A 24,198-nucleotide genomic window follows, 5' to 3' on the forward strand; every position below is an offset into this window, starting at 1 on the left:
TCGGCCACCATCTGGGACACCCGCGCTCCGTAAGAGCACTGGGTGGAGTCCTGGCTGCTGTACTTCTGACCCCGCTGCCTGCTGACAGGCCTGGGAAGGCCCAGAAAGTGGCCAGAGTCCTTGAGCCCTGCTTCCCACGTGGGAGACCAGTTGGAGTTTCAGGATTCTGGGTCCTGGTGCAGTCATTTGGGCAAGGAACCAACAGTTGGAAGATCGATCTCTGTCTCACTCCCTCGCTGTCACTCTGCCTTTCAAGTCAATTAAATCTTAAAATTGTGCTTCCAAGTTAAAAGAAATTGAATAGAAAACTGGACTCAAATCTATCTATCTATCTATCTATCTATATAGTCTGTTCGTATTTTGGCTAAAGTATATGAGTAAAAACTGGCCTCCAATTTGGGAAGGAGGGCAGGGTTTTAACCCTTTTTAGATCATTATGAGTTATTTTCTTGTTACACTAAAGTTTGATAATGGTGGATTCTTAGATTAACTGCAATGTGAGATCCTACTTATCCTCTATTAACGTTAAAATCCCTATCCCTTAGTTTGTCTTATATGGATAGTGGATTTTATCACATCATTTACTGGTCAGTTAGTAGTGATTGCTGGGCTGGGTGGTTGTGTGGTATTGGGTAAAGCCACCACCTGTGATGCCGGCATCCCTTAGGGGCACCGGATTGTGCCCTGGTGGCTCCCCTTCGATCCAACTCCCTATTTATGGTCTGGTAAAACATTGAAAGATGGCGCAAGGGCTTGGGCCCCTGCTACTCATCGTGCAAAACCCAGATGGAGCTCCTGGCTCCTGGTTTCAGCCTCGCCCAACCCTTGCTCTTGTGGCCATTTGGGGAGTGAACTAATGAATAGAAGATCGAGCTATGTCTGTTTGTCCTTCTCTCTCTATCTCAAATACAATAAATCTTTTTAAAAAAGTATTGATTCTTTGCGTCGTGCAGATCTAAGTGTTGACACATTTCATCACAGTCTGAAGAAACACGTTTGCTGTATCAGTCTAATCCGGCACCTTGATCAGGACACTGGACAGCTCACAGTGACAGGCTCACGTCTTCCAGAATGCCAGTGTTTGCTCAGGAGCACAGACCTTAGCCCTGGCCACAAAGAACGACAATTCCTCTTGAAGCAGCAGGCTTAACTCCAAGTTGAGCAAATATGTCAAATACTGACACTACACAGGGCCTTTGGGGGAACTACAGGTGCGTGGTGAGTGCATGCCACTTGTTTTGCCTCAGGGACGAGATTTAATGCAATTACCAATTTCTGATTCCTCGAGGACATACTTGGATGAAATCGATCTTTTTCCCCTGTGAGTACATGGTGGTAAAGAAGATAATGGCTACTCTAACCTGAAAATTTGAAATCCAAAGTGCGCCAAAAGCTGAATTTTTCAGATTAGTGCTATTCATTTGGAAAAGTTTTCCAAAGTCAGAAAATGGGGGCCAATATTGTGGCTTAGCAGGTAAAGCCACTGCCTGAGATGACGATATCTCATATGGGCACCTGTTCATGTCCCGGCTCCCGCTCCCTGCGAATGGCCTGGGAGAAGCAGCAGAGGATGGCTCATGTGTTTGGGGCCTGGCCACTCACGTGGGATACCAGATGATCTGCCTGGTCTTGGCCTGGCCATTGTGGCCGTCTGAGGAGTGACCCAGTAGATGGAAGCTCTCTGTGTGTCTCTCCCTTTCTGACATTCTCTCAAATAAATAAATCCTCAAAAAAAATGCCTGGAACCTGGAACTTTTCTGGCCACGATTTGAATAAGCTATGACTCCTGAGCTCATGCAGGTGTTTCATCCCCAAAGTTGTACATTTAGTGGTGGTTGTGCGGCCAGTGGCAGGTGCTCAGGTCATAGAGGGTGTGCCCAGTTCTTGGGGGAGGCTTGGCTGTAGGAGCCGAGTGTGCCCAGCTGCCTGGCTCACCACGCGATCATTCCTCCACACACACACACTCTGCCATTGCCATCTGCTGCCGCACCAGATGACTACGAACCTCCAAGTCCTTGAGCCAAAATAAACCGCCTTCTTCCCGAGTAGCTTCTTTGAGGCGTGTGTTACCATGATGAAAAGCTAATACACTCGGGTCCCAACCACCTGGGGTAAGTAATCCGTTTGCCGTGTAAGTTTGTTGTGGGAAGATGAGGGGCATCTTGGTTCTTGTCTCGTGTCGAAAAAGAATTTGCATGAGGACAGGGTCAGTGAATAAAGCAAGATTTATTGTGAGTGAGACAGGAGGGGGACTCCTAGGGAGGAGTTGCCAGAAAAGCCTGTGGGTATCTGCCCTTTCCACACACGGAGTGGCTCTCTCTGGCCCCATTCTGAAAGTTAAGCCTAGATGTAGCCAATCAGAGGAGGAACAGGAAAAGAGCTAGTCAGAAGGCGGGGGTTACAGTCTTGTCTAGCTTTGGTGCAAGTGCAGCTAACTGACCTAACTGCCATTAGCCCATTGACACCTCATGCCCCTCCCCCACTTTCACTTTGGTGTCATGGTCCAAACCACAGTTTAACTGCTCTTCTCCTACAATTAATCAAAGGACAGATATGTTAGTAGTATTATGAAAGTAGCTTTGACCTCATGGGTGACGTAACAGCGGCTTGGGTACCTCCTGGAGATTGCAAATAAAATGTGAGAGCTACTGTCTATCAAAACCTGTATCAAATGTATTGGCATAAAGGAACTCATTCTTTCACCCTTGTTGTATCTGAAATCCATAGGGATGTCCTTTCATCCCCGGTGCTGGCTGTTTCTGTTTTCTCTTTCTTGGTTAGCTGAACAATAGGTTATCTTTTCAAAGAACCAACTTTTGATCATGTTGATCATTTCTATCTTTTGGTTTTACTTTATTCATTTCTTTTATGATTAATTCATCCTCGTGTAAGATATGTTTCCCAGTTCTTTTTTCTTTTTTTAAACAATATTGCATTATAAAAAATATAGAAAAACAATATTGCATGATTAAGTCCTCTGTTCATGGTTTTTAATTTTTTTATTATTTTTTATTATTTTTATTTATTTTAATTTATTTGAGAGATAGAGTTATAGACAGTGAGAGAGAGAGATAGAGAGAAAGGTCTTCCCTCGGTTGGTTCACCCCCCAAATGGCTGCTACAGCTGGAGCTGTGCCGATCCGAAGCCAGGAGCCAGGTGCTTCCTCCCAGTCTCCCATGTGGGTGAGGGGCCCAAGGACTTGGGCCATCTTCTACTGCCTTCCCAGGCCACAGCAGAGAGCTGGACTGGAAAAGGAGCAACTGGGGTTAGAACTGGCAACCATATGGTAAGTTTAAAAAGTGAGCCACAGGGCTGGCCCCTGCAGTCCTTTTTTCAATTGAGATAGAGGATAGTTTCTTTGGCTTTTAGTCTTTGTCTTTTCTATTTGTGTGGATTTTAAGGTTATATATTTCTCCATTTTTAAGATTTATGGATTTAATTGGAAGAGTTCCAGGCAGAGGGAGAGACAGAGAAAGCCAGGTCTTCCATCCACTGGTTCGTTCCCCAAATGGCCACAGCAGCTGGAGCTGGCTCAGTCTGAAACCAGGAGCCAGGAGCTTCTTCTGGGTCTCCCATGCTGGTGCAGGAGTCCAAGCACTTGTGCAATCTCCACTGCTTTCCCAGGCACAGACATGATGCGCGGTATACACAGACACACACGCACACACACACAGGCACAGACATGATGTGCGGTAAACACACACACGCGCACACACACAGGCACAGACATGATGCGCGGTATACACACACACACAGGCACAGACATGATGCGCGGTATACACAGACACACACGCACACACAGGCACAGACATGATGCACGGTATACACAGACACACACGCACACACACAGGCACAGACATGATGCACGATATACACACACACACGCACACACACAAGCACAGACATGATGCACGATATACACACACACACAAGCACAGACATGATGCACGGTATACACACACACACACACACAGGCACAGACATGATGTGCGGTAAACACACACACACGCACACACACAGGCAAAGACATGATGCGCGGTATACACACACACACAGGCACAGACATGATGCGCGGTATACACAGACACACACGCACACACAGGCACAGACATGATGCGCGGTATACACAGACACACACGCACACACACAGGCACAGACATGATGCACGATATACACACACACACGCACACACACAAGCACAGACATGATGCACGGTATACACACACACACACACTCACAGGCACAGACATGATGCGCGGTATACACACACACACACAGGCACAGACATGATGCGCGGTATACACAGACACACACGCACACACACAGGCACAGACATAATGCGCGGTACACACACACACACGCACGCACACGCACACACACAGGCACAGACATGATGCACGGTATACACAGACACACACGCACACACACAGGCACAGACATTATGCGCGGTATACACACACACACACGCACACGCACACACACATGTGCCCTGATCACGGGGCCTGGCCCCCGGGCTGTTGTAAGGATCCAGGAGGACAGCAGGTCTGGCTGTGCTACCTGTATCCCTGTCACTCTGCCCTGCAGCCCTGTGTCCCAGGGCTGCGAGCGTGGCCGAGGACTCCTCAGCGGCACTGACACTCGGGCCATCTGCTGCTGCGTACTCGGCACATGAGCAGGGAGCAGGGTCAGACGTGCAGCAGCCGGGCCCAAAGCTGCACGAATGCGGGATGCGGTGTCCCAGGCGGCGGCTCTGACAGCTGTGTCACAACGCTGCCCTCCAGAGACTAAGAAATCCCGCCGTGTGAGACGCCCACGTGGGATCACTGGCGTTGTGATGGATGTCCTCGTCTTTGCCTGGCCTGACTGTTCAAAGATTCAAGGGCAGAGGAGTGCTTCCTTCAAATAGAGCTCATGACGGTTTCCACAATGCACGGAGGTGCGGGGCTTGGGGCAGGTGTGGGGACCCCTCTCGGGAAGCAGCACGCATGCGCCAGTGTCTGCGTTTGAGTCCCGGCAGCGCGTTCCACTCGAGCTCCCTGCAGGTGTGTGCTCTGGGAGGCAGCAGGGGAGGGTCCACGGATAGGTCCTGACACCCACCTGTGAGACCCGGATGGAGCTCGCGAATACTACCTTGTTGAAACTGGCCTGTGGGCAGCCCTTGGAGGAAAGAGCACTTAGCCTCCTGAACTAACAACCAAGTCCCATCGGGCGACCTCTGTTGAGGTTGGGCCTCCCCTTGGGCAGGCCGGGCACACAGCAGCGTGGACGTCCTGCCCGGCTCCACCTGGAGCTGTTGGACTGCAGAGCCAGTGGATCTTGTACCCCATGGGGCCAAGTGCATGGCCATCAGGAGAATGGGGTTGTGCTCTCCCTTGAGGATGCAGGAGATGTTGGATACGGACACTGACAGCTCTGTTGCAATGCACAGCTTGTGGACTGGGACCTCCCTGCTGTGCCAGAGACCTCAGACCCTGACCCTCGTGTGCCTGTGCCATGTGGATGCTGAGACTCTCCCTCCCTCTCTCTCCCCCTCCCCCGGCCCATCCTCTGGGATGTGTCACTCCATGCTCTACTTCTATGAGGTCACCCCTTCTGAAATCCCTACACAGGTGAGATCACCCAGCGTTTGTCTTTCCGTGAAAGCCACACACCTGTCACCTCCATCAGCTCCCTAAAGTGCACACAGGGACCCACACATCACACAAGACCAAAGCCACAGTCAAAGGTGAATTTTATTCATGAGCAGCATTTGCAAATGCTCAAGAAAAGAAAAATGTTCTATCAGCTCGGCCTGCGGATTGCTCCTGGTGACTGGGGCCGAGCGAGGCTACTTGGGGACCACTCTGCCGCCGCGGAGGCCAGGGCCGCTCCCTCGGGACGGCAGGATGCAGCACGCCCTCAGCAGGAAGCGGAGGATCCTCCTGCCGACCCCGCGCCGGCCCTGCCTCTTGTCCTGGGCGCTGGCTGTGGTGTCAGTGGTGGCTGTGGTCCTAGTCCCATCGGGCTCACGGGCTGCTGAGGCGGCTTCTGGCTCTGCGAGGTTCCCATGGTTCCCAGCACTGGGGCTGGAGGACGACGCCTTGGAGGCTGGCTCAGGGGCTGCACTGGGAGCTGGGCTCCACTCCTGCTGGGGCTGGCCTGGTAGCAGAGGGTCAAGAGTGGGGTTACCATGGTGGTTTGGGCTCAGCTCCTGGAAGCCCCGATGCAGGGGGAGGGCAGGACTCACTGGGGGTCTCGGAGGAGTCGGGGGCTGCGCTGGGAGCAGGGCTCTCGGCACTGGGGCTGGACGACGACGCCATGGAGGCTGACTCAGGGGCGGCGCTGGGAGTTGGGCTCCACTCCTGCTGTGGCTGGCCTGGTAGGAGAGAGTCCAGAATGGGGTCACCTCCGGAGGCCTTGGGCTCAGCTCCTGAAGGCCCCGAGGCAGCAGGGGCTGGGAGGGAGAGGACAAGACTCACTGGAGGCCTCGGAGGAGTCAGGGGCTGCGCTGGCTGCTGGGCTCCACTCCTGCTGGGGCTGGCCTGGTAGGAGAGTCAAGTAGGGGTCACCTCGGGGGCCTTGGCCTAAGCTCCTGGAGCCCCGAGGCAGCAGGGGCTGGGAGGGAGAGGGTAATACTCACTGGAGGCCTTGGAGGAGTCGCTTTGTGCGGAGGAAACGTCGACGGCCATGCTGTCACAGGACACTGACATCAGAGACAAGCCGGCGTCCTCTATGGGGGGGCGCTCACCATTCTGCGAGGACTTGGGCTGGGACGCGGGGCCGTGGGGCTGAGGGCCTGGTGGCCCCTCGGTCCCCGTGCCTGGAAGCAGGCCGAGGCCCTCCAGGTAGTCCCTGGCCTCTGGGTCCCGGGGAACGCCCAGGGGCTGCAGCAGGGTGACCGCGTCCTCCTTGTCCTCCTGGGCGGCTTCTCGGTCGGGGCTGAACCACCAGTGGGTCCTGGCGTCCTCCGCACTGGGCCTCCCCAAGGCGTCGACGGTGAGCAGCCACGCCAGCAGCTCCTGCAGGGCCGAGCTGACAGCACGCGGCAACACATAGCAGCCGCACAGCACCCTGTCCTGCAGCTTGTCCGTGTCCTTGCCGTGGAAGGGCAGCGTGGCATCCAGCATGGCAAACAGCACCACCCCCAGGCTCCACACGTCAGCCTGAAATGGGTCGTAGGCCTCCCCGAGGAACACCTCGGGGGCGCAGTACTCGGGGGTCCCCCAGAAGCCCCTTACCAGCGTGCCCTGCTCCAGCCGCAGGCTCAGCCCGAAGTCCGCCAGCTTGATGTGGAGGTGCGCGTCCAGCAGCAGGTTGCCCAGCTTGAGGTCCCGGTGCGCCACGCGCTGGCCATGGCAGTAGCTCACGGCGGCCAGCGCCTGGCCGAACAGGGCCCTGGCCTCGTCCTCGGCCAGGCCGCCCTGCTCAAAGACGTAGCTCTGGAGCGAGCCCCTGGTCGCCAGCTCCATGACCAGGAACAGGTGCTTCCCGGCGTGCCGCTCCTCCAGCAGCCGCACGATGTTGTCGTGCCGCAGGCTCCTCAGGATGGCCGCTTCCCCCTGCGCGGACAGCGGGCTGCTGGGAGAGCCGTCTCGCAGGAGGATCTTCACGGCCACGTACTTGCCAGACGCCAGGTGCCGGGCCAGCTTCACCAGGCCGTAGCTGCCCCGGCTGATCACCTCCACGAAGCGGAACCCGTCCAGAGGAGGATGGAAGTCCAAGGGGCCTTCCATGTGGCGGGCACCTAACTACGCTCTCTCGACTCCCTAACAAGCTCGACACACGCTAGCTAACCACCTCACTGCACTACCTACAACACAAAGGGACCACGTGGGACTGACTACCCGGCTGTCTTAGACACAGCACCAGCTACTCTCACTACTCTAGAGGCCAAGCCCCAAGACTATCTCAAAAAAATAGAAAACAACAAACAGGAAAAGCCACTAAATACTCTACTGCTGATACTTCGGAGCGGGCTAGCTGACTAGAGTGGGGGAAGCACAAAGAAAGAAAACTGCAACAAAAGGCCAAATGGGCAAAACAACAATGAGGAGGAAAACAACAAACTAAACAAAATGGGAAAAAGCAAAAACCAAACAGACCCAGAAACAAACAACCAAGAAAAAGCACAAGCAACACCAACGAGCGCAAACGCTAGTTAGATGGGTCCTAGTTACACAGATCACAAAAGAGTGCTCTCTGGGTAAGGCGGACGAAACTCCAGGCCCCACAGCGCCTATATATACTTTTTGGGGGCTCACCTCTCATAGTGGCGCCTTATGAAGTCAGAGCGAGAAACGGACCAATCCCGGCCCAGCCAGGGACTGTGTCATAATACGACTTTCCTAACAGTGGTGCCTTATGAAGTCAGAGCAAGACATTGACCAATGGGAGCTGTCGTTCATCCACAGTGGTTTTTCTCGAGAATCTTCCAATTAAAAAGAAACGATACCTGGAGAGTTTTGGCCTAGGTTGGTGATCGGGATGGATACTTTATTTGTGAGAAAATCCAACCTGTGGATTGCTTCGCTGGCCTTCTCATTTCTGGTTTAAATATGATGATAAGTGGTGTCTTTTCAAGACCTCCTAGTGTCTCCACTTGGTATATCCCCTCCTTTGCCTTTACCCTCTGAGTGATGGGTCTCAGAATGATGGAACAATCTCTCTGGCCTCAGTGAACTCAACACGTGTTCTGTTGCCCAAGACACCGCCAGGCACACAGTTCGCATCTCCAGAGCCCGGAGGAAGGTGGCTTTGTCGCCCTTTCCCCCTAAGTCATCGTCAGATTTCTCGGCAGAAACCCTGGAAGCCCAGAAGGCAGCGGGGTCCATGCAGCCCAAACATGGAAGGCCCAATCAGTGGCGGCTGAGAAAGCTGCATCCTCCAAGCCTGGCCTCCGCCTGGTCGGGAGGAAATGAGGCGCTCCCAGCACTTGGGGTTTCTGGGCTCCTGTAACAACAACAGCTGAAATTCCTGGCTCCCCGCTTCAGCCTGGCCAAGGCCTGGAGGTCATTTATGGGCTGTATCAGAGGATGGAGGAACTCCGCCACCCCTCACTAGCACACTCTCTTTCCCCTCTTCACTCTCACACAAATAGAATACAACTTAGAAAAAGAAGAAAGACTACTGGCTTCAATGCCTCGGGACCTGTACAGCCCAGAGCTATGATGACACGATGGGGGCATCACAGCCTTGGATCTGTCTCCTGGGGACAGCCTGGTGCTGAGCCCTCAGGACCAGTGTTTCTCCTGAGGAAGCCACAACCTCATCTCAGGTAGGAAATGAGCCCGGTAACCCCGCCCCACACAGCAAGTGGATCGGTGTCTCCTGCAGTTCTTGTGGAGCCTCCAGGGCCCAGCACAGCCGTGGGCCCAGGAACACGTGGTGCTCCCTCTGCACCGACTGCCCCAGCCCTCTTGGGAGAGGAACCCTCCCTGGGGAGATGACCGCTCCTCCGGGACGCCCAGGGACACTGCATGGCGTGATACCCACCTGGTTCTAGAAAATCCATCTCCCCCGAGGGTTGCGATGGTCACAAGGACGCTGTGTCCCCAGCCCTGCTCAGCAGTAGCCTGAACACGCTGCTGAAGTCCTATCTTGTGTACACTGGATTAAAACGAGGGGATGGATCTCCGGGGAAACTGCCCTAAGAATTCAATTCAGTGGAAATCCCAAAGGAAACTCCTATGAAAATATCTTATTAGACTGTTTTTATTTTTAAAACTTGATTTATTTGAAGGGCAGAGTTACAGATACAGGGAGACAAAACACAGAGCGAGAGAGAGGGAGACAGAGAGAGGGAGAGAGAGAGAGAAGAGGTGGAGAGAGAGAAGTTTCATTCACCGGTTCACCTGCCCACCTCCCCAAATGGCTACCAGGGCTTAGACTAGGCCAGTCTGAAGGCAGGCACCCAAACTCCATCCAGGTCTCCCCTCGGTTGGCAATGCCCCAGGTAGTTGGCCATCTTCCTCTGCCTTCCCAGGCACGTTAGCAGGGAGCTGGATCAGAAGCAGAGCAGCTGGACACACACCAGCCTCCCAATAGGGGCTGCCAGTGTCACAGGCGGCAGCTTGACTGCTATGCCACAGCGCTGGTGCCCAGGCTTCTGTAAGATTCATTTATTTGAAAGGTCAAGCGATCTTGTATCCTGTGCTTACTCCCCACTTGGCCGCAATGGCCCGGTGGGCTGGTTTGAGCCAGGAGCCTGTGAGGCTGGCACCGTGGTGTAAGGGGTTAAGCCGTGGTGCAGTGCTGCCATCCCATATGGGTGCTGGCTTGAGTCTCAGCTGCTCCACTTCCGATCCAGCTCCCTGCTAATGTGCCTGGGAAAGCTGTGAAACATGACCCAAATGCTTAGGCTGCTTCTCCCACATAGTAGACCCAGAAAGCTCATGGTCCCTGCCTTCCACCTGGCACTTCCCTTGCCATTGTGGCTATTTAAGAAGTGAACCAGCAGATATAAGACATCTCTCTCTTTGTCTCTCTCTGTCTCTGTCTCTCTCTCTCTTTTCTCTCTCTCTTCTCTCCCTCTCTATCTCTCTCTCTCCCCTTCTACTCTGTGTATGTGTGCATGTGTGTGTCTGTCTGTCTATATCCCTCCCTCTCTCTCGTAACTCTGCCTTTCAAACAAATAAATCAAATCATTTTAAAAAAGCCTAGAACGCCACCCAGGTCTACCACATGGGTGGCAGGTGCCCAGGTACTTGGACCATATGTTGCTGGTTTCTCAGGTGTGATAGTAGGGAGCTGGCTTGGAATCAGGGCTTGAACAGGCACTTCAACTATGGGATGCTGGCATCATAAGCGGTGTCTTTGCCCGCTGTGCCATACACCAGCCCCCAAGAAACAAGGTTTCTTTCTCGCTCCAAATCTGATATCAGCCAAGTAAAGGCGTTTTGCTCCTCCTCAGAGAGGTGTCACAGCCTTTTGTCACCCTTGGTTCACTGGGTGTGGTGATAGATAATCTGCTCGTGTGTTGAACGTGTTTGATGAACTGTTGGAAGCCCTCGTGCCCTGCTAAAGTCTGCTGGGGACCAGGTGCTAACGGGGCGGACCTGCAGAACCAGTGACAGCCAGGTTACTCATCACCAGAGAGAGGCTACACAATGTCGCTTTAGCGGGGCAACCAGACACGAAACACCACCCTCACCCATGGCTGGGAGGGCAGGGGACACAGGCACAGCCCCCTGGGTGGCCACCTCTGGTCACAGGGCCAAGCTGGATGAGCTCATAATGCAGGTAGCGTCCATGCCACAGCTTCGTTAGGCAGGAGACACAGCTACCAGGAAGAGTTCTCTCTCCTGGAGGGCTTCCACTGGGGGCTGTGAATGCCACGAGGGTGGAAGCCCTCTCTCCTGGGAAGAGAGCCTGTATCCAAGATGAAGTCCAAGGGACAGAGAGATGAGAGAAGGGGGTGGGGCAGAGAGAGAGTGAATGAATGATTGGGGCTGATCCTGTCCTGGAGACCTGGATCCCAGTTCTAATGCTCATTTACCATTGGCACCCGCAGATCCCATGAGATCCCTCAGAGTCTCCGTATGTTTTCCAGCCCACAAGTAAGTAGGTTGCCTTCTTTTCTGTTCTCATTGCCTCAGTTGTCTTGCTGCTCTTAACTGGTTGATTGAGAGCATTCTGGGGAATGTAAGTCAGCTGTTGTGTGTGAGTTCCGGGAGCTGACATAAATTGTGCCTCCAGAAGGGACGTAAAGCTGCCTCTGCAGCCTGCTCCCTGGACTCCCTGGCCCGGGGGCAGGCTGCCCCGCCCCTCTGACACCTGTGGCTGCTTCTACCCTTGGGCTCTGTGGCTTCTGTTCCCAGCCTTTGGGAATTTCTGAAAACTTTAAAAAAATTTTTTTTATTTATTTGAGAGGTAGAGTTACAGACAGTGAGAGGGAGAGACATAGAGAGAGGTCTTCAACCCGATGGTTCACTCTGCAATGGCTGGAGCCACACTGATCTGAAGCCAGGAGCCAGGAGCTTCCTCTGGGTCCTCCACGTGGCTGCAGGGCCCCAAGCACTTGGGCCATCTTCTACTGCTTTCCCAGGCCACAGCAGAGAGCTGGATGTTAAGAGGGTCAGGCGAGACTAGTACTGTCACCCATATGGGATGGTGGCACAGCAAGGATTTATTTATTTTTTCTTTTTTTTTTTATTTTTGACAGGCAGAGGTAGACAGTGAGAGAGAAAGAGAGAGAGAAAGGTCTTCCTTCCGTTTGTTCACCCCCCAAATGGGCACTACAGCAGGCCCACTGCACTGATCCAAAGCCAGGAGACAGGTGCTTCCTCCTGGTCTTGCCATGTGGGTGTAGGGCCCAAGCACTTGGGCCATCCTCCACTGCCTTCCCGGGCCACAGTAGAGACCTGGACTGGAAGACGAGTAACCGGGATAAGAAACTGGCACCCATATGGGATGCCAGTGCCCCAGGCGGAGGATTAACCAAGTGAGCCAGGGCGCCGGCCCCAGGCTGCACATTCCAGGAAGCTAGAATCAGAAGCAGAGCTCATATGTGAATCCCGACACCCAGATGTGGGTTGAGGGTAACCTGAGTGGTTTCTTAACCACCACACCAGATGCTTACCCCTCAAGTTATTTTTAATCAGTAAAGAAAATGGAATCACAGAGGCCAGCACTGTGGCGTAGCAGGTAAAGCCGCCATCAGCAGCCACAGCATCCTCTCTGGATTCTGGTTCAACTCCCAGCTGTTCCACTCCCAATCCAATGCCCTCCTAATGAGCCTGAAGACGGACCAAGTCCTTGGGCCCTGCACCCTCATGGGAGACCCAGAAAAAGCTCCTGGTTCCTGGTTTCAGAACAGCCCAGCTCTGCCCATTGCAGCCATCTGGGGAGTAAACCCACAGATGGAAGATCTCTCTGTCTCTGTCTCTGTCTCTGTCTCTCTCTTTCTCTTCCCCCACAACTCTGTCTTTCAAATAAATAAATATTTTAAAAATAAGTAAATTCTAAAAGAGAGAGACACAAAGTGCAGATTTCTGTCCAAACATGAATGGGAGTAAAATTATAAAATCTTTTATTCGGAAAAACATTGGTTGAAGCAGGAAGAGAATGTATGTTCTACTCTAACATCCGTTACAGACCTAAAGTCATACATTGTTTTACAGACTCAGATATCGCGGTTTTCCATTCCGGAAACATCAACACGGTCTGATAGATTTAGAGGCACCGGTGCTTGGCGGGTAGCAAGGAAGACTTTGGTGAAGTAAGCAGCACGTGGTCCACGCCTCCATCTCCCAGGGGAAGGGCAGGCGCCGCATCAGACACGGGTGGCAGTGAGTCCCAGCGGGACAGTCAGTCTTGGGTGGAAATAAAGAGTTCCTAGAGACTGTAACACGCTGTGTTGAACTTTCCTCTCCTGGCAGTCTACCATCTCTGTACCTAGGCATTGGACTTGATGCTTTGTTCTGAACAGCGCAGCCAGCTCTAGCTGAGAGCCGTGTGCCTGTGTCTGTGCCCCAGTTTGCCAGTCAGCACCACCGGAACACCCACGACTCAGGCGTACAAACTGTGTCCGTGGACTTGATGATTTTGAAACAGCTCTTAAGCAGACACAGTGTCCGGCTAATACAGGTGTGAAAGGACAGTCAGCTGCCTTAGGCTCCCTTACACCCGGCTGTGTTCACAACAGCATCGGCGCTGAACGGAAGGCAATGGCCGTGGCCTCCGCCACGGTGTGGGTCAGAGACTTCGTTACCGGGGACACAGGCCCTCCGTCACTGCCTTCCTGTCTCTCCTTGGAGCTCCTGTCTCACTGCAAGCTCTGTGCTTTGCTTATCCCGTTCCCTAAACGCACGAGGCTCATTTCTACCTCTCAGAAGTTAAACACAGCACTTCCTGTCCTTTTCTGGGTCTCGTCTAGGTAGCCTGCAACACTCAGCCAGCACTCACGTGTGTGGGCGGCCTCCTGTGAGCCAGCGTTTTCCCTCCACTGCCAGGTCACACAGTGCTGCCCCGGTCACACACAGTGCTGCCGATCTCACAGTGCTGCCCAGGAAACACACAGTGGTACCCAGATCGCACAGTGCTGCCCAGGAAACACAGCAGTGCCCAGGTCACGCACAGTGCTACCCACGTCACAGAGTGCTGCCCAGGTCACAGAGTGTTGTCCAGGTCACACACAGTACTGCCCAGGTCATACACAGTGCTGCCCAGTTCACATAGAGTGCTACCGGTCACTCACAGTGCTGCCCAGGTCACGCACACTGCTGCCCAGGTCAGAGAGTGTTGTCCAGGTCACACACAGTGCTGCCCAGGTCATAACACAGTGCTGCCCAGGAAACACACAGCTACCCAGATGATACACAGAGTGCTGCCAGGTCACACGGTGCTGCCCGGGACACACACAGTGCTGCTCTGTTACAGTGCTGCTCAGGACACACACAGCACTAAAAGGTCACACACACAGTGCTGCCCAGGTCACTCAGAGTTTGCCTAGGTCACACAATGCTGCCTGCTGCCCAGGTCACGCAGAGTTTGCCCAGGTCACACAATGCTGCCCAGGTCACACACAGTTTTTCCCCAGGCCCTGTGTCATCCATGCTTCTCTTCACCGTCTGAGCATGATTGCGATTTTTAACCCAGATTTACTGAGGACTGAGGCTTATCCAGGACCTAACCCGTGGCTCTACAGAGGAAAACTCAGCGCGTGCTCTCTGTGTGCTTCCATCCCGCCGGTACTGCTGACCCAGGCGCCAGCACGTGCTCCCGGGCCTCCCCTCCCCTCTCCCAGTCACGTCACTAGGTCTTGAGCAAAGCCAGCCACACGTATCTGCACTCTTGGAACAACTCAGGGCTGCTGGCTGGCCCGAGGTGCGTCGGTGCTGCTCATGAAATGGAGCTTTCCTCCACCTTACGTTAGTTCATGCCCAGTTCGGTCTTCTCAGCACAACACGTTCCTGATATGTGAGTCACGCATGGACCATTTAGAACTCTGCTATGAACAAACTTCCAATGGCTGCGGAAATATTGACTATACAAGAACCCATAGGGGCCAGCATCACGGTGCAGTGCATGAAGCTGCTGCCTGCTGATGGCCTGGGAAAGCGGCAGAAGACAGCCCAAGTGCTGGGGCCCTGCACCCACACGGGAGCCCTGGAGGAGGCGCTGGGCTTCCGCCTGATCCAGCTCCAGCCATTGCAGCCATCTGGGGAGTGAACCAGTGGATGGAAGGTCTCTCTCTCTCACTCTCCCTCTCACTCTCTCCATCGCTCGCTCTCTGTGTATAAAGTTGCCTTTCAAATGAAATCAATAAATCTTAAAGAATCTGACCAATGAGATAAGTGGTGTTCATCCAGTACACATTCAGTATGCATCTACGATCCGCCAGGCACTAGAATAAGAATTGATGAACTTCAGCGTCCGGGGACATTGACAAACACTGAGGCTTCCCAGGCGCCAGGCAATGCCGTGCGTGCTTCCTGTGCACGGGCATCGCAACCACCCTCTGATGACACTGAGGCACGAGGCCACACTCACAGGCTGGTCTGTGCAGCTAGGGCCAAATCCAGATGTCTCAGTCAGGAACAATGTGTTTAATTCCTGCTCAGGGCTCCGGCCCAGCACAGCCCAACATGCTAGAGGACCCCTGTGAAGAGGACCCGGCCGCCCAGAGCGGGATGGGAGTGGGGAGGAGGGGAGGGGACGTTCCTGTTCATGCTCTTGACTCCATGGATTGATAACTCGGGGGTTTTACTAGAAGCCGGGCGATTGGCCTCTCTGTGCTTTAATCCCTACGTAAGGACAGATGGAAATGGATTCCCAGTAACTAATTATTGTGCTAACCAACATAGAATAATCTCCCCTCGTCCACTTCCTTTATGTTTTAGTTACCTGTGGGCAACAATGGCCCACATGTACTAATGAGACATTCCAGAAATGATGTATACGCCAATTTTACTTATTTTTCTCTGTGCTGTGTCATCATCTTTACTTATTATTTATTAACTTTGAAAGACGGGGGTGCAGACAGGGCTCCTCCATCTGCTGATTCAGTCCCCAAATGCCCTTAACAGCTCAGCCAGGTCGAAGCTAGAGCTTGGAATTCAATCTTCGTCTCCCACGTGGATGTCAGAGACTCAGGCACTTGAGCCATCGCCTGCCGCCTGCCAGGGGGAGCCCCAGCACCATCGCCTGCCGCCTCCAGGGGGAGCCCCAGCAGGAAGCTGGAGTCAGAAGCAGACTGGGACTCAGATGCAGGCCCGCCAGTACACCATGCAGATGTCCCAAGTGCGGCTACACAGCCTCAGCAAATGCCTGTCCCATTCCCAAAGTCAGGGCTGGCACTGTGGCCTGTGACACCAGCATCCCCTATGGGCTCCACTTCAAGACCTGGCGGCTCCATTTCTGATCCAGCTCCCTGCTAATATGCCTGAAGAAGCAGCGGAGGATGGACCACATCCTTGGGCTTCTGCCATCCACCTGAGAGACCTGGATTACGCTCTTGGCTCCCGGCTTTGGCCTGGCCCAGCCTGGCCATTGCAGCCATTTGGGGAATGACCCAGCAGATGGGAGATCTCTCTCTCTGTCTCTCTCTCTCCCTCTCTAGCTCTCCAGCTCTGCCTTTCAAACAAATAAAAAATAAATCTGTAAGTGCTCAGGGCAGCTGAGAGACAGGAGGGCCGGCATTCACACAACTGCCTACGCAGTCTGTCGTTACAATGGTTGTGTCCATATCCACAGATTCACGGCTGGGAATCTCTTAGTGTGCCTGCACGTTACGACAGGGCTGTGTGGGGGAAGCACAGTGTTGGGCTGGGTGTCATCTGCGGTTTCCAAGTGTACTGAGGGCCTTGGTGGGTACCCCCGTGGGTGCAGGAGGGCCACGGGCCACCACGTTGAGGACCCTCCTCTTCCACGGGGCCCACGGACATCTGCAGGGGAAGCTGAGTCCAGGCCAGAGGCAGAGGGACGGGGGCGTCGGTGAGGGTCTCAGTGCACTGGCTGCCCTGCCCCCCCTCTTTCCCAAGGTGGGCTGGGCGCATCTGGGCAGCAACATAAAAGGATAGAGATGAGTTTCACTGCTCTAAAAAGCAAAGACAAAAAGTCTCAACTCCAGTGTGCTGCAGAGGAGCACAGCAGGGGCACGGGGGGTCGGGGTCACCGGGGAAGCCAGTGCCAGCAGGTGGGAGCAGAATCTGAAGCCTGGAGTCCCACTGGGAAGGAGAGGGACCAGAGCAGTGAGCCAAGGCTGGAGGGGAAGCTCGCAGGGCAGGAAGGAGGTGGCCCCGAGCTGCGGGAGCAGGCCAGCCCAGTGGTCCTCAGGGCTGCTCCCTGGCCCTTCCCAGCCTTGCCTCGACCTGCAAGCCAACCTCAGTTTGCACCTACACCTCCCGGTGTTAACTTCTCCAGGGGTTGTGCAAGCAGCTACAGGAGAGGATCTGCATGGCTTTGGGCCAGCGTCTGTGGGGTGGGGGTGGCACAGCCACCAGGCTCTATTGCTGCTCCTGGTGCAGTGCCTGCAGCCACTCTCACATGCCCTGTGACAGCTGTCCTGGGGGCAGGGACTGGGAAGAAATCCAAGCCAGACCTGGAGTAGGTCAGGATGGGCGGTGAGTGGGGGAACTGCGTGGGCTGTCTTCTCGTTCACTCCCCAAATGACAACAATGGCTAGGGCTGGGCCAGGCTGAAGCCAGGAGCTTCATCCAGGTCTCCCATGTGGGTGCAGGGACCCAAGGACTTGGGCCATTATCCACCTTGCATTGGTGTGTGGGAAAAAAAGAAACTTATAAGCTGTTTGAGTCCTGGCATTTTAAAAAATTATATAACTCATTAATTTGAATGGCAGAGAGAGAGATAAACGGACATCCATTGGCTCACTCTCCAAATGCCTACAGCTGTCCCCCACTGGGAACTCCATCCAGGTCTACCATGTGAGTGGCGGGAACACAACCACTGCAGCCATCACTGTTTCTGTTTTTGTTTTTTGTTTTTTTGACAGCACAGACTCAGCACAAAGGACACCCCCAGTACCCAGGGCAACTTCGAGAGACATCACAGATGAAAAATGTGGTCAGTAGATTTTTGTTTTTGGTTCAAATCAAGGCAAGAGGATTTTTTACTCTCTGGGTACCACAAGATTTGCTTTTGGTAAAGAATCAGAACAGTTGAGGGCCAGCACTATGGCATAGCAGGTAAATAAACCGCCTGCAGTGCCACATCCCATATGGGAGCCAGTTCCTGTCCCAGCTGCTCCACTCCACTCCACTCTCTACTGATGTGCCTGGGAAGGCAGTGGAAGATGGCTCACGTGCTTAGACCCCTGTACCCACATGGGAGACCCGAAGAAGCTGCTGACGTTGGCCTGGCCCAGCCCTGGCCTTTGTGGCCATCTGGGGAGTGAACCAGCAGATGGAAGACCTCTCTCTGTCTCTCCCTCTCTCTCTCTCTAACTGTGCCTTTCAAATAAATAAATAAATCATTAAAAAAAGAAAAGACATCAAAGATTTTGATAAGTTAGTTGCAAGGCGTCACAGAATAACCGCACTGGCAGAACCCGGGGGGCCTCGGCCAGTGCTCCCACTTTACAGGAGAGGAGACCGAGGCTCAGCAGTGGGAAGCTATTTCGGAGGGTCACAGGTCACGGTGTTAGATCAGGACTAGGATCCCATTTGTGACTTCCACCACGTCTGTCTGCTGGCCTCCCCACGGGCAGGAGGAAGCTGAAGCCACAGACTGTGTAGCAGGGAAAGTGATGCTCCTGCTTCACCGAGAGTCCACCGGCAGCCCTGGGTGCCACTAGGGGGCAGCTCAGCAAGGCCACCAAGGGCCAGGGGCCTCTCCTGTCCCTGTGCCTCTGCTCCGCCCAGAGCCTGGTCCGCTGAGCGGCCATGGACGCACCCACCTCAGCTAGACCAGGTGCTTGGCCCTGGACCCTGATGACCACCAGGGAGGTGAGTCTCTGGGGACCTTAAACTGACCAGTGCCTACTTCTTTGTATTTATTCATTCATTTATATTTTTATTTACTTCTTTGTTTAAAAAGCAGAGAGATTGAGATCTTCCACCTACTGGCTCACTCCCCAAATGCCTGAACAGCTGTGGTTGGGCCAGGCGGAAGCCCAGAGCCGGGAATTCACTCCAGGTCTCCCATGTGGGAAGCAGGGACCCAACTACTTGAGGGTGTGCACTGGCAGGAAACTGGAATTGGGAGAGGAGCCAGGACTGAAACCCAGGCGCTGCAGTGTGGGAGGTGGGCGTCCCCAGCAGCATCTTGGCTGCCCACAAATGCCCTCCCCAGCCCCTACCTGTTGAGTCGGGGCTGAAGCTGCAGGCAGCACACAGCTGAGCAAACTTAACAGAAGGAAATGGGGTTCCACTTGATGGTAGCCCGCTGGTAGCGGCTCATTCGTGCAGCTGAAAACGTGTTGCGGTGGAAGCTGGCCAGGCCATCACTGCCCACGCCACAGTGAAGGGCACCCGTGTGATCGTCAAGGGAGGGCCTGGGAGCAGCAAGCCCTGTCCACGCGAGCGGGCGTAGTCAGAGCTCGCCGTGTCCTTCCCTCCCAGTGTGGTGGGAAGTGCTGGGGGCCCTAAGCTAGTGTCCCGAGTTTTGGAAGGCCTCACCGCTGTTCCTTTTCTTTCTTTTTTTTAATTAATTAAATTATTTGAAAATCAGAGTTCCACACAGTGATAGAGAGAGGCAGGTGAAGAGAAAAGAGAGAGGGGAGAAAGAGAGTCTTTCATCCACTGGTTCACTCTTTAGATGGCCACAAGGCCAGAGCTGCGCCGATCCGAAGCCAGGGGCCAGGAATTACTTCTGGGTCTCCCACCCAGGTGCAGGGGCCCGAGGACTTGGGCCATTTTCTACTGCTTTTCCCAGGCCATAGCAGAGTGCTGGATCAGAAGAGGAGCAGCCGGGACTAGAACTGGCACCCATATGGGATGCCGGCACTACCAGCAGCGGCTTTACCTGCTAAGCCACAGCGCTGGCCCCCTACTGCTCTTTCAACCTAGGCTGACCCTGCTGACCCTGTGGTCGTAGTTCACAGGGCATGGTTAGCACCCGTGCCCATGTGCGTGCTGGGAAGCTCCTAGCAAGGAGAGCTTCCCCAGTGGCCACCGGCCTGGGTCCTTCGTGTGCTGGTGGAAGCCGGGTGGTGAGCGCCACTCCTTTGGCCTGGCACTCTGAGCGGCCTTGTCTCTTCACCCCAGAGTGCCCTGAAGGCTTGTTTCCTTTGCTCCTCCGGATATCAAATAGTCGGGGGCATTCTGTCCCGGTGGTCAGGAACCGCACAGAGCTGAGTGCTCATCCCACAAGGCTGGCCGAGGACGGCTGGGGACAACCACTGGCCGAGAGCAGAGCGTCTCCAGTCCACTGTGCGTGGGCAGCTCACAGGGAGCTTAAAGCGCCACTCCTCAGAGCCTGCCCCCAAAGCGTCTGCTCCCGAAGGTCCAGGAGAGGTTAGGTTCCCTTCAGCGGCCGCGCACTATGGAGGGGTCGGATGCCCGTGTCTCAGCTGTCACCCAGGACTCTGCTCCCCTTGGCCATCACTAGAGAGCTCTGCGGCCACCCCCGTCTGGCTCTAAGAGGATGGCCCAGCCCAGAGCCATGGCTTCACTTTCGCCAAGTGCAACTGTATCCAGACTGGGTGTTAACAACAGAGTGTCCAGGTGCAGGGGGACAAAGGGGAAATCTGCAGAAAGTGCCTGGGAACAGACTCTGCCAGAGCCAGGGCTGGCTTCTGCTCCCTGGGGTCCGCTCCTGCCCTGGGCTCTGTGCCTCCAGACTGTGACAAGGTCTCCCTGCCCCAGCCCCCTTGCCCTTGGCACAGCTGTACCTTGAGCTTCCAAAGGACAGCGTCTTTAGACGACATCAAATGAGCCCCTGCAGGCAGACACAGCCGGGGACACAGTGTGGTCTGGGGCCTCCGGCAGCTGTCACCAGTCCCTGTCAGACAAGTCCTTCTGGTTGCATCTTGGTGGTTTTCTTTTACTTTTCTTTCTTTTTTAAAAAAGTATTTCTGTATTTGAAAGGCAGACTTACAGAGTGAGAGAGGAGAGACAGAGAGAGAGACGCACACATCTTCAATCCACTGGGTCACTCCCCTGATGGCCACAACGACTGGGCTGGGCCAGGCTGAAGCCAGGATCCAGGATCCAGGATCTCCCACGGGGGTGCAAGGGCCCCAGCACTGGGACCATTTTTTGCTGCTTTCCCAGGCACATGAATGGGGGCTGGGATTCCAGCACTGCAGGTTGAGGCTTTACCGGCTATGCCACCATGTTGGCCTAGTGGTTCCCTTTAAAAGTCTTTTATTTCTCAACTGATTTCAGAAACCAAAGTGTGATTTATTAACGGGGGAGGTGTCCCAGCACTGGAATCAAGATTCAAATATGACAGAGGTTAAAAAAAAAACTATCCCAAAAGGTCGCATCCTCGTAGGGTTCACGAAAAGCGATTTTCCTGTGACAAAAAGAAAGTCCACATTTCCTTGTGCAAAGCAGTCCTGACACAGAGAAAGGAAACCCCAAGTGGTCCCCAGGCCATCACCCCCTGGGAGCCCCTTGTGCATGAGCTCTCCAGGTCCAGGGCAGGCTGGGGGCGGCTGCGGGAGCCACCTGTGGCCACCTGGGGGTGCGGGAGGAGACAGAAATCCCACCCTCAGGGCCGTGGGCCTGTGGAGGGTCCCAGCGCCCAGCCCAGGCTCGGCACTAGGAGGGGGGTGCCCAAGGCCCAGGGAGGCCGGCTGGCCAGGAGCCTGCTGGGCGCACCTTCCTTGTGCCCGGGCACGTGCTCCAGAAAAGCACCTGCAAGCCCCAGGACGCTGCGGCCTGAATGTGGGCACAGGGTGCCGAATGTCATCCCACCGCTGGCGCCTGACCCCTATGAGGCTGCACAGGCCTGGGAAATGCTGGGGGGAGGGGAGCGCCCACAAGCCCTCATCCCTGCAGGTCCCCCTCCCTCCACACCCTGACACCTGCCGGCTCAGGTGACCCAGCCCCACCTGGGAGTTGTCACACCAGACTCTGCCTCTCTTCTCCTGTGCCCACGGTGCCCTGAGCAGCTCACGGCCACAGGCAGTGCAGCCCGGCCTCCTGCTCACTCAGCCTCCTGGACTCAGAGCTGGGAGGTGGAGGCGGGGCCTGGGGCCCCAGACCAGGCACCCCCCCGCCCCCATCAGCCAGCCTTGCTCACCCTGGCATTCCTTTCTCTTCTGCTTCTGAGAGCTGCCCAGGAAAATCTAGAGGATGGGAGGACTGGGGCTGTTGGCAGGACAGGCCCTTCCCACAGGGGCTCCGCCAGCTCCTCCCACCACATGAGCCTGTTTGATCCCAGCTGCCCCACCCAGCTCGCGGTTCAGCCAAGGCACAAGAAGAGTGCTTTCGTCAAGTCATGAACAGGTGTGTTTTCTTTACAGTTCACTTGGGTCTCTGTTCCCTTCTGACCTGCTTCGGTTGTAATATTTCCATCACTCTCCTGCCTGACCTTGACCCCCTACCCTTCTGTCTCTGACCTCTCACTGGCAAACCTTAGCCTTGCTCAGCAACTCCCTCCGCCCTGCCCTGCCCCATCACCTGTCAGCCTGTTCTCATGGGGGAGGAAGAAAGGGACTCTGAAGATGAGCAGTACTCAGCCATACTCAGCAGTACTTGGCAGTACTCATGGTGCTCAGTCATGCTTGGCAGTACTCAGCATATGCAGCAGTACTTGGTAGTACTCCAATCTGCTCCAGCATGGACCCTGTGTCCCCCAGGCCCTGCCCTCCCCCTGTGGGAAGCTTGCCTCTCTGCTGGCTTCCTGAGGCTGAGAGCTTGGCTGTGCTGTGTGGGGCAGGGAGACAACCTCGTCGCTGGAGTCCTGGCCCCTTAAGGAAAGCAGAGGGAACAGAACTAGCGGGAGAGAGTCCCACCTTGTGGAGAGAGGGCAGGGGAGGGCCCTGCACAGCCAGCCACTCTCTGTGTACCCCCAGACGCCAGGGGGTGCAGCCCGGCTCGGGACTCCTGGGGCGTCTCCAGCTCGAGCCCCGACCTCACTCTCAGGTGGTGACCAGCCACCAGCTCCCTGTGGTGCCTCCTTGCCCCTCCAGACACCACCCCTTCCCGAGAGTCCCCTCTGCCTACCTCCGCTGTTGTCTGTAAGTGATCCCTAAAGGAAGGAGGTTGCTGGCTACTGAGAAAGGGCTGGAGGCTGTGCCTGGTGATCAGGACAAAGCTTCGCTGCCGCAGAGACTGGGAGGCTGGGAAAATAGGCAGGAGTGAAAACAGTGGCGACCAGGAGCCCAGAGAATCAGTGACAGCTGGAGCCACAGGGTGGGGACGGTGTGGATCTGCAGGGACTTGATATATCTACCTGCCGAGATCAGCGACTGGGGCCGGGTGCAATATTTCTTGTGGGTGCTGTGTTTTGGGGGGCCATAGGTTCTGAGATCCCCCACTATAGGACTCATTCCTCTGAGTTGCTTGTCCTCCTAAAATGCAAGTACTCTTAATAAGGCAGCACAGGCCAATGATTTAGCACTCCCGCTGTGCCAAGCACCATGGACTCTCCAGCATTTCCAAACTGCTCCTGCCCCTGAGAGCAGAACACAGCACACGATGGGAATGAGGAGATCTGGACAAGGAAAATGCCTACATTCAGAATTTTTGGGGGCTGGCACCGTGGCTCACTTGGCTAACCCTCCGCCTGTGGCGCTGGCACCCCGGGTTCTAGTCCCGGTTTGGGCGCTGGATTCTGTCCTGGCTGCTCCTCTTCCAGTCCAGCTCTCTGCAGTGGCCAGGGAAGGCAGTGGAGGATGGCCCAAGTGCTGGAGCCCTGCACCTGCATGGAGACCAGCAGGAAGCACCTGACTCCTGGCTTCAGATCTGCACAGCGCGCTGGCCGTAGCAACCACTTGGTGGGGGGGTGATCCAACGGAAGGAAGACCTTTCTCTCTGTCTCTCTCTCTCACTGTCTAACTCTGCCTGTCAACAACAACACCAACAACAAACCACAGGATTTTTCTGGATACTGAAGAAAGCAAACTTAGAAAGTAGATTTGTGATCGCAGGGGCTGCAGTGGGAACAGGCAATGATTGCAAAAGGGCATGAGGTTCCTCTCCGGGTCATGAGAAGGAGAGGTGCTGGGTAGCTGTCAACCTCTAACAGTCACGGATGTCATCAGTGAACCGTGCACTTAAAATGGGTGAATGGTAATACTGTGTCAATTATGCTCCATCAAGCAACATAAAAAATAAAGTATCTGAAAACAAAGTATTTGTAGGGACTGG

At 54.8% G+C, this 24,198-nt stretch overlaps 1 protein-coding gene across 1 annotated transcript; it reads right to left on the minus strand.

Annotated features, from left to right (window-relative positions):
• Positions 1-5,828: 5,828 nt before the first annotated feature.
• Positions 5,829-7,713, minus strand: LOC133751429 (MAP/microtubule affinity-regulating kinase 3-like). Its single transcript, XM_062181477.1, has 4 exons — positions 6,621-7,713; positions 6,460-6,522; positions 6,228-6,356; positions 5,829-6,139 (listed from the first exon to the last, which is right to left on the minus strand). Exons 1-4 carry the CDS (start codon positions 7,711-7,713, stop codon positions 5,829-5,831), a joined length of 1,596 nt encoding a protein of 531 aa, XP_062037461.1.
• Between the last annotated feature and the right edge of the window lie 16,485 nt (positions 7,714-24,198).

The sequence above is a fragment of the Lepus europaeus genome, chromosome 22, assembly GCF_033115175.1.
Source record: "Lepus europaeus isolate LE1 chromosome 22, mLepTim1.pri, whole genome shotgun sequence".
In the NCBI taxonomy this organism is placed as follows: Eukaryota; Metazoa; Chordata; class Mammalia; order Lagomorpha; family Leporidae; genus Lepus; species Lepus europaeus.